This window comes from Drosophila teissieri, chromosome 3R (assembly GCF_016746235.2).
Source record: "Drosophila teissieri strain GT53w chromosome 3R, Prin_Dtei_1.1, whole genome shotgun sequence".
Classification (NCBI taxonomy): domain Eukaryota; kingdom Metazoa; phylum Arthropoda; class Insecta; order Diptera; family Drosophilidae; genus Drosophila; species Drosophila teissieri.
The window spans coordinates 3,661,648-3,671,510 of NC_053032.1; the positions used below are offsets into that span (position 1 = coordinate 3,661,648).

Sequence of the window (9,863 nt, forward strand, 5' to 3'; positions counted from 1 at the left end):
GCTGCGTTATCGATAGTGCAGGTCGATAGTTGCCGATGGTCAGCCCAATACAGTGCAACTCTGCTAGATGAAAGCAATAACACGAGGAGTAATAAAGTCATCCTAAAATATAAATAAAGAATTTTTAAATTAAAATCGCGACATGGCAAACTGGAGGAAGTTTATCTTGTGGTTCGCCCAAGAGCATGTTGACTTTCGAGTGCAGGAATTTGAGTCGCTGGTCAAAATGTTTGGACTTCAAGTCCAGGTTCTCACTGAACAGACCATGGTAAAGTGTTGAACCTTTTAAGATTATAACAATTTTGTATACAACTCCACCAATTGAAAAATAGTTTCAATGTACCTACATATGTCATATGCATGTACATCCAAACTGTGATTTTTACTGATAATTTTGTTTAATATTTTGAACGTAAAAATACTTTTCAACGAAAATAGTATACCTTTTTACTCTACGAGTAACGGGTATAAAAAAAGAGTGTATACTAGATTCCTAAAAGGGTATATAACAGGTAAAAGTTAGCGGTTCTTCATCATGATAAGCCAAGTCCGTCTGTCTGTCCATACTTCCATATGGTCTGCCCATATGATCTTCGAGCTCTCACGATTTGACAGTTTTTAAAAAGAGTGTATCTGAAAGTTTTGGGCGGTTAGTGGGTCTTAGAAGAGGCGTGGCCAACATGTTTTTAGATTACTGAAATGAAATAAGATATTTGCGAAATTTTTTTTTATTTAAAAGGTCCATCGACCTGCAATATGATATGACAACATTCAAATGACGGCTTCGGTTGGTGGCGCGAACAAAAAAGGTAAAATTTTCGATTCTTCTGGCGCACAAATCGGGTTGAATTTGATCGATGGCGTGGCGTATGTTGACTTTGAGGGCATCGGTGGTTTGCGGCTTGTTGGCATAGACCTGCGACTTAAAAAACCCCAAAAGAAAAAGTCCAGCGGGGTCAAATCGCACGTGAGGTGGCCACTTTGAACCTCGTGTGGATTGGTCTCGTCCCAAATACGGCAATTTTGCTTGTTGACATAGCCATTCATGCAAAAACGCGCCTCGTCGCTGGAGATGATTCCTTTGCCAAAATCGGCGTCAACTTCCAACTGCTGTAATGCCCAGTCAGCGAACACACGGCGCTGCCTTTGGTCATTATCCTTAAGGTCCTGCGTCAGCTGGATCTTGTACGGGTGCAGGTCCAAGTCCAGACTGCAAAAAAGGCCGAGTTCTTGTGCGCGACGCGGAATTGACTGCCGCGGGTTTTCGAGGACACTGTCGCGCACAGCGGCGATATTCTCGGCAGATCTCGCGTTACGTTGATGCACAGGCACTGGCTTATTGTTTACTAACCCGGTCGACTAGAATTTGTCCACCAATCGACGAATAGTCGACATAAGACAGGCGAAGTGCGCGCGCGGAACTTAGCTCGAACTGAAGACCCATTTTCATAAAACAATTTTATGATTTGCCATGGTGGTTTGGGAGGACGGAATGAGAATAGCACACTGCATTTGACATCTGTCACTCAAACAACAAGGCCAATGAGCTTTCAAAGTTCGAGCGCCCCTATTGGATACCCCTTTATAATCCCTACTTTATAGTACCGCCATATACTACCATGAATTATAATCTTTACTGTACTAATAACTTCGTTATTACAGAAACCTTTTTGGGTGGTTGAATTTCGGGACACGGATACTGCGTTGCAATACGCATCTAGGTCCATTTCGTTGCGCGCCATGTTTGAGCTTTATGCCCACTCCAACAAATTACCAGAGTTTCACCAGAGGCTCCGGAATCATGTTACCGCGAACTGGAACACGCTTGCGGAATACTTTCGGCTGGAGTCTAGTTTTAAAATCGTTGTGGAGACCTACAACAAGCACTTCAGTCAAAGGGAAAAGGTCGAGAAAATTGAGTCCATGGATTACTTGCCAATAGAGGGTTCGGTCAATCTGAGGAATCCCCAGGTGGAGTGGTGGTACATCGAGTTTTGGGGCCTTAATCCTACGGCTGTGCCAGCTGAGCCTGAGGATATTATGTTTGGTCGTCTGGTGGCCTATGGCCAGCGGCATTTGATCAAGGAGCTCTCGCTGAAGCATCGAAAGTTTATCGGCAACACCAGCATGGACGCCCAGCTGAGCCTGCTAATGGCCAACCAGGCGATGGTACGTAAAGGGGACCTGGTATTTGACCCGTTTGTGGGGACGGGCTCGCTTTTGGTAAGCGCCGCCAAGTGGGGCGGGTATGTCCTGGGAGCTGACATAGACTACATGATGGTGCATGCCCGCTGCCGGCCGAGCCGCATAACGCAAAAAGTGCGTGAGAAGGACGAGAGCATTCGGGCCAACTTGAAGCAGTATGGTTGCGCTGATCGCTACATGGATGTGGTGGTGGCCGACTTTTCCAACCCGGTGTGGGATCCTCGTATCTCGTTTGATAGCATAATTACTGATCGTAGGTTTATTGATTTTTACCCCCTTCTTTATGTTTTCATCTGACCAATTCCTTTGGTTATTTAAGCTCCATACGGAATAAGAGAGGCCACGGAAAAGGTGGAGAAGAAGATTAGCTTAAAGGCCAACACTAGAAGTGACAACATGGTTCATTACCCATCAACGTCGCACTATTCCTTGCAGAGTCTCTATGGGGACCTACTTGTGTTCGCTGCGAAGCACCTAAAACTGGCAGGACGTCTTGTCTGTTGGCTGCCATTTCACAGCGAGGACTACGACCCCAAGATGCTGCCACAGCATCAGAATCTTAACCTGATAGCCAACTCAGAGCAGCAATTGACTGGAAAAACTGCTAGACGGCTACTCACCTATGAAAAGTTTTCCGAGTATAGTCCGACTGAACCCTTATTGGGCAGCACAACACAATTGCCAACGCTCTCGCAGGACTTCAGGGATCGCTACTTTAACAACGCTCTGGAGTCACGGAAGGAGCGTCGTGTGCGAAAGGCAGAGCTGCGGGAACAGGCTCGAGTAGAGATGAATGCACGGGGAAAGATTCCCACGGATGGGCGCTCCAAAAAGTGTGATTTGAATAAGGCTCGATTTGTCTGATCTCCGTAAAAAATCAATTTAGGGCAACTTTATTTGTTGGTTTTGTTTCGCTGAGTTTTCTTTTATAGCATAAAATTTCGAAGATTTTGATTCAGATTTGGATAAAAAAGGATATAGATAATTACGATTGACACTAGTACCTAGGATGTACATATATAGTTCTAAGAATAGTTTATTCAATTTATTTTAAAGATTCCCATTTCTTTAACGTTGTATGGTATAATAGTTAAAATACATAAGGTTAAATAAAATATGTATTGAGGCGTTCCTAATTTATTCGGCGGTGTTTATAATACAATACAATATGTATCAAAAAAATCGTATTAACCGATTTTATCAGGACTAGCTGGATGTGTGGCCTGCTCCTGAAGACGGCATTCGAACACTTTGGCGAAACTTGTGAGGAGTGCGCCACTAGCCTCCTGGACAGGAAAATGTCTGCCCAGCTCCTTGCTGAGCGAGGTGACCCCTTTGCCCTGGATTCCGCAGGGCACAATGTGCTCGAACCACCGCAGATCCGTGCAGCAATTGAGGCCGATTCCATGAGTGGTGACGTAACGCGAGCCGTGGATACCGATGGCACAGATCTTGTTGTCACCCACCCAAATACCGGTGTCTTTGGTCGCCTTGGCACCGCGAATGCCCATCTGGTGGCAGGCCTCGACAACCATTCGCTCTAACGTCGCCACGTACCAGCGGATGCTCGGCATGAACTGTCCCAGGTGCAGAATGGGATAGGCCACTAACTGGCCGGGGCCATGAAAAGTAATCATGCCACCGCGATCTGTACGATGGAAGTCCGCTCCTATCCGGCGCAGTCGGTCCTCATCCTTCACGGTATAGGTCTTTGTTCTCAGTCCGACTGTATACACCGGTTCGTGCTCCTGAAGCACCAGATAGTTTCTGAATTCCGCTGGCGGATTCAGGATCTGGTTGGACTTAGCCAGACGTTGCTGTAGCTGTAGTCCTGCTGAATAGCTATGTCGCCCGGCCCGCACCACGGTTACCAGCGGTCGGACAGAAGACATTTTTTATTGTTTAAAAATCATTTGGCTGCAACGTTCAACACAACAAATATTAACCAGGGCTGCATGATCAGCGGGTTGATCGATACACATATCTGCATAAAGGGCTGATTGGTGGCAATGAAAATGCCATGAAAAAAACGAAAAATGTTTTTTGATTTCTGAAATCTGTGATTAATAATCCAACAGCGATTAGCTTTGCTTAGCTGTATAGTTTACTTTCAGGGTTGGTCGAGTGCACTTGGGAAAATGGAATTCCACCTATCTGGCAACACTACATTTGACGTTTACAATAAAAAGATATAAAACACTTACACACAGACGCTCCGCGAATTATTAGGAGTTTCGAGTGAAAAAGTGGACTAGAACCACAGAAAAGCGACACCCTCTTAGCTGCGATTGCAGCAATTCGGGACAGACTCGCTGGCGGTGAACACATGGATCACGCTTGAAATTCCAATAGAAGAGCGGAACTGGTGCGCATAAAGCATAGACACCATCGCAGGACATGGCGACTCGTCAGGACGACGAGATTGGAGGGGGCGGCTCTGATTCTGCACCCTTTCGCGTCCTGCCGCACACTGACGAAATTGACAACTACCTGGCCCACCAACAGCAACATCAGCATCAAGGCCAAAACTATCTGATCCACCAGCAGCAGCATGGACAAGCACCTGTCCCGCTGATGTGGCCCCCTCCGCCGCACCTAGCCGCCCCTCAATTTGCGCCCCATCTTCAACAACAGCAGCCACAACCGCACATGTACAATGAGTATTTGTTTAATCTGTCCTACTCGGGCCAGTCTGGCCAACCAGAGACCTATTCGGTTCTGCCTGTGGGACACGGAAACTTTCTTAAAGTGTACCATTGCCCGGACAACCAGGTCAGCGAAACCGGCACTCCACTCTTTACGCATATCAACATGGCCTCGATTAATCACCATCAGCTGCAGCACCAACACCAAGCCGCACCGCCGACACCTCCGCAGCCGCCTCCACTGTATGAATTGTTCGCCACGAATCCTTTGACTTTTCCAAAGGCACAGCAGCCAGACGCCCATCATCGACAGCCCCAACAGACACAGACTCAGGTCCCAACAGTGCCCCAAGTCAATCACTCGTCGAGCAGTGCTAACCTGCTCATTAACAACCTGGTAAACAACTGGTCGCCCAATTTGACTGGGGGAAGCTACATTCAATTTGGTGGTGAGGCCAACGAGAACGACATCCAGCATGGCGAGCCATCGGCAGCCCAACAACCGCAGGCTCCTAATCATATCCTGCACCAGCCTGAGCCACTGTCACAATCCGTCAATACACTACCAGCGGCTTCCAAGCAAGCCAAGCCTCTGAAAATGCCTTTGGCCACTGCCACCGTTTCACCTAGTGCCATCAACAAATCAAGCGTCGCCGTGCCTGGCCAATTCGAGGGCAAGAAGCGAATCGTTGCCGAGGTGAAGCCCATGCCAATGTCTTACTCCGATGTGCTCAGCAAAGGCACAAAACCGAGCGCTGCAGGTAACGAAGGGGAGTACAGTACACAACCGCAGAGGCGTCATGAAAAGGAGGATGGATATGGAATTCGCGAGATGCGCACGTCAAAACGTTCGCCGCTGCATGATGCCAAGGAGACGGGTTCGTTTATGGCCGGTGTTGGTCATGCGCATGCCAGCCGAGGCAAGAAGCGAGGTCAAATCAACCAGACTGCGCCGCTCAAGGTGCAACAGTCCCAGTATCTACCACAGTCAACTCTACAGTCGCAAATTAAGTTAAACAAACTGACTAATCACGAAAAGAAGCGGCCACTGCAACCGAAGAACGTGAATACCAACGCCCCCAAGGCTTTGGAGCAAAAGACTACCTCGGCATCGGTACCCGCCAACAGCAGCTTGCAGAACCACAACAATGGTATCAATTTTACTCCGACGACCAATTCTAGCACTTCACGTAAATCAGGCAGTAATAAAATCAACTCAAACGCGATTCACTCGAATCACACTGGCCCAAACACAAATGCAGGAACCAGCAATAACAGTAGCAGCGTTAATTACTCCAGCAACAACAATGTTAGTTCCTCTTCATCCAAGCGGTATTCCTCATCGAATCTTAACCCGAATAACAGTTCCGGCTACTCCTACTCATCGAAGCGCAATCGAAGCAATGCCTACTCGTCGACAAACTCGCCTACCCATGCCAATAGCTTTTCCAGTAACCGCAACTACGAGTTGGCCAAACGTATTCTGCACACCTGGTGGATTTACACCCTGAAACTTTTAACGTGGCTGTTTTATTTGGTATACGATATCGTTGTTCTGGGCTTCAGCATGGGATACGAGCGAATGACGTTGGCCTACATGGCTGTATTGGTTTATGCGCGGCAGCTCCAAAAGGAACTGAAGCAAAACTCTGGCAAGCCAAGCATATGGTGGCGAAGTTATTGGCGCCGATTCGACTCCCGCTTTGCCAAGAACTCGCGCCTGGCCATATGGCGACGTTTCTACAAACGCAAACCGCCAGAACCCACTTTCGAGCAAATTAAAACTGGTCGCCTGCCACAAACGGGAGAAGAAGCAATGTTTTCTCTGCTTAACTGCAAGGGAAAGGATGCATACAGGTGAGCCCTGCTAAACAGCTCAAAGAAGCTGGGTCCGCAAAAATCGAATTTTTGAAAGGTGGAATCGTTTGACCATCGCTTGACCATGTTTGACCACCAATTATTTTTTTTTGACCACGTCCAGTTTTCAAGATATGAAATTTCAAACATTTTCGAACTTCAAAAAGTTGACTTTTTTTTTTTAATCGAAATAACATCGTTTGACCACGTTTGACCACCCTTTAGAATTTTGAAAAAACTTTTAGTTTAGAAAATATAAGCACTTAAGGAATTCAGCATTTTCCATACCTCAAAACTGAATATTTTGAAACAAAATCGTTTGACCATCCTTTAAAAATGCTTTTTATCGTTTGACCACCCTTTAAAAATTGATTTTTTCGTTTGCCCACCCTTAAAAAAAATATTTTCGTTTGCCCACCTCTTAAAACTAAATATTTTCAAAAAAAAAGGTTTGACCATCCTTCAAAAATGCTTTTTATCGTTTGACCACCCTTTAAAAATTGTTTTTTTCGTTTGCCCACCCTTAAAAAAAAATATTTTCGTTTGCCCACCTCTTAAAACTAAATATTTTCAAACAAAATCGTTTGACCACCCTTAAAAAAAAATAATATATTTATATATATAAATAATATAATATATAATATGTACATATGTGTGTTTTATTTATATGCATATGTTGGTTATAGGCAAAGACACCTCCGGTCTTTGATCGTTTCTTGGGAGTAAGAAAGAGAAAGAGAGATTTCCAAAATTAATTATTTTTAAGAAACAATTAATAAATAGAACAATTTTTAGAGGTGGGGAAAAAACAATGTTTAAAGTGTGGTCAAACGATAAAAAGCATTTTTAAAGGATGGTCAAACGATTTTGTTTGAAAATATTTAGTTTTAAGAGGTGGGCAAACGAAAATATTTTTTTTTAAGGGTGGGCAAACGAAAAAATCAATTTTTAAAGGGTGGTCAAACGATAAAAAGCATTTTTGAAGGATGGTCAAACCTTTTTTTTTGAAAATATTTAGTTTTAAGAGGTGGGCAAACGAAAATATTTTTTTTAAGGGTGGGCAAACGAAAAAATCAATTTTTAAAGGGTGGTCAAACGATAAAAAGCATTTTTAAAGGATGGTCAAACGATTTTGTTTCAAAATATTCAGTTTTGAGGTATGGAAAATGCTGAATTCCTTAAGTGCTTATATTTTCTAAACTAAAAGTTTTTTCAAAATTCTAAAGGGTGGTCAAACGTGGTCAAACGATGTTATTTCGATTAAAAAAAAAAAGTTTGAAAATATTTAGTTTTGAGGTATGGAAAATGCCTAATTCCTTAAGTGCTTATATTTTCTAAACTAAAAGTTTTTTCAAAATTCTAAAGGGTGGTCAAACGTGGTCAAACAAAGTTATTGCGATTTAAAAAAAAAAAAAGTCAACTTATTGAAGTTCGAAAATTTTCGAAATTTCATATCTTGAAAACTGGACGTGGTCAAAAAAAAGTAATTGGTGGTCAAACATGGTCAAACGATGGTCAAACGATTTCACCTTTCAAATTTCAAAAATTCGATTTTTGCGGACCCAGCTTCTCTGAGCTCTGCTAAACTATTATTAAACTTGTGCAACAAATTTTTCCGTTATTGTTTTAGCATACTTGGTGTCCCGCCAGATAGCTCACAGGAGCAGATCCGTAAGCACTACAAGAAGATTGCCGTGCTCGTACATCCCGACAAAAACAAACAAGCCGGTGCTGAGGAGGCTTTTAAGGTGCTGCAGCGCGCCTTTGAGTTAATCGGAGAACCGGTAAAGCATTGCCAGTAAAAATCATTATTAGCTATTTTTTTAATGTTTTTTTTTGCAGGAAAATCGTCTCATGTACGACCAAAGCATTGCCGAGACTCTGCACACCGAAAAAGCGTGGACGGAGTTGCACGACCTGCTTTCCCAACTGCAAACTAAAATGGCTGAAGCAGCCAATACCATAAGGTGCGTATGTACCAAATGAGACTCCAAAGAAGGGAATCTCTAAATGTTCTCTTTGGCGTTTGTTTTAAAAAGGTGTAGCACGTGTGCCCAGCGTCATCCTCGCAAGCTTACCGAACGCCCTCACTATGCGGCACGGGAGTGCGCCTCCTGTAAAATACGGCACTCCGCCAAAGATGTAAGGGTGCAGAGATCCACAGTTGAACCTATGTATGTAAAATGTTTTTGTTATCGTGATAGGGTGACATTTGGGCCGAGACAAGCATAATGGGCTTGCGGTGGAAATATTTGGCGCTAATGGACGGCAAGGTCTATGACATAACTGAGTGGGCCAACTGCCAAAAAGGAGCTCTGTCACATTTGGAACCAAACTCGCACATGGTGCAGTACCGCATTGTGCGCGGTGCTCAGCAACAACAACACCAGCAACAACAACACCCCCAGCACCCGCAGCAGCAACATCACGAACGGGGTATGCATCATCCTGGTGGGGGAGTAAGCGGCGTTAGGTAAGGCTTAACTTCCTTGAGCAATATGCAAAACTTCAAATGAAATAATTTTTCAGCGAGGCAACATTGCATGAGTTCTTAGACAATTTGTACAGCGGTCAGCATCCGGGGACGCACAACGTCTTTGCAGGAAATGCCCGTCGGCGAACGCGACGTAACTAAGCATAGCAGGCATAATCTTAAGTGTTTTAAAATACAGTTATAATCTACCCAATGTGTCGCAGTCGACTGATTGGCCTTTACTCACTTCCAAATAAAGCGCGACTGCTGCACCTGGTCACCTACAATTCCTACCATAACGGCAAGGACTCGCAACGCGCCCGAGGGGTAATGCTGCTAAGTTGAAAAGATTCGAAGCTGGTTTGATTACATTTTGATTTTAGGAAGATTTGGACGTTGTTCGACTTGACTGACATATTGAATTGTAAAATTGCCTCCCAATATACTACATATATGTTTTAATATTTTGTTTTTGGCCCTTTTCGACGGTGTGCTTATCACACGTAGTTCTTAGCAAAAGCTGTAATTCTAAGTTCTAAGTTTACTATTTCCGTCAATTTATAAGCAAATGCGACGGCACACATGTATAATTCAAATTAAACCAACAATAATGTTAATAAAATAATATTTAACGCAGCATACGACCTTAGTTAAAACTATTTTTCTGATCTGAAAATGCAGTT

At 44.1% G+C, this 9,863-nt stretch overlaps 3 protein-coding genes across 3 annotated transcripts; 2 read left to right on the forward strand and 1 right to left on the reverse strand.

Annotated features, from left to right (window-relative positions):
• Window positions 1–44: 44 nt before the first annotated feature.
• On the forward strand, window positions 45–3,345 carry LOC122621012 (tRNA (guanine(10)-N2)-methyltransferase homolog). The gene is made up of 3 exons (XM_043798730.1): window positions 45–268; window positions 1,663–2,458; window positions 2,525–3,345. Exons 1-3 carry the CDS (start codon window positions 143–145, stop codon window positions 3,067–3,069), a joined length of 1,467 nt encoding a protein of 488 aa, XP_043654665.1. The 5' UTR covers window positions 45–142; the 3' UTR covers window positions 3,070–3,345.
• LOC122621015 (putative lipoyltransferase 2, mitochondrial) lies at window positions 3,311–4,309 on the reverse strand. The gene has a single exon (XM_043798737.1). It carries the CDS (start codon window positions 4,095–4,097, stop codon window positions 3,393–3,395), a length of 705 nt encoding a protein of 234 aa, XP_043654672.1. The 5' UTR covers window positions 4,098–4,309; the 3' UTR covers window positions 3,311–3,392.
• A 58-nt stretch (window positions 4,310–4,367) lies between these two features.
• LOC122621010 (transcription factor mef2A) lies at window positions 4,368–9,821 on the forward strand. The gene is made up of 6 exons (XM_043798728.1): window positions 4,368–6,707; window positions 8,338–8,491; window positions 8,550–8,674; window positions 8,747–8,849; window positions 8,912–9,180; window positions 9,237–9,821. The coding sequence occupies exons 1-6, from the start codon at window positions 4,603–4,605 to the stop codon at window positions 9,340–9,342; spliced, it is 2,862 nt and encodes a 953-aa protein (XP_043654663.1). The 5' UTR covers window positions 4,368–4,602; the 3' UTR covers window positions 9,343–9,821.
• The last annotated feature ends 42 nt before the right edge of the window (window positions 9,822–9,863 follow it).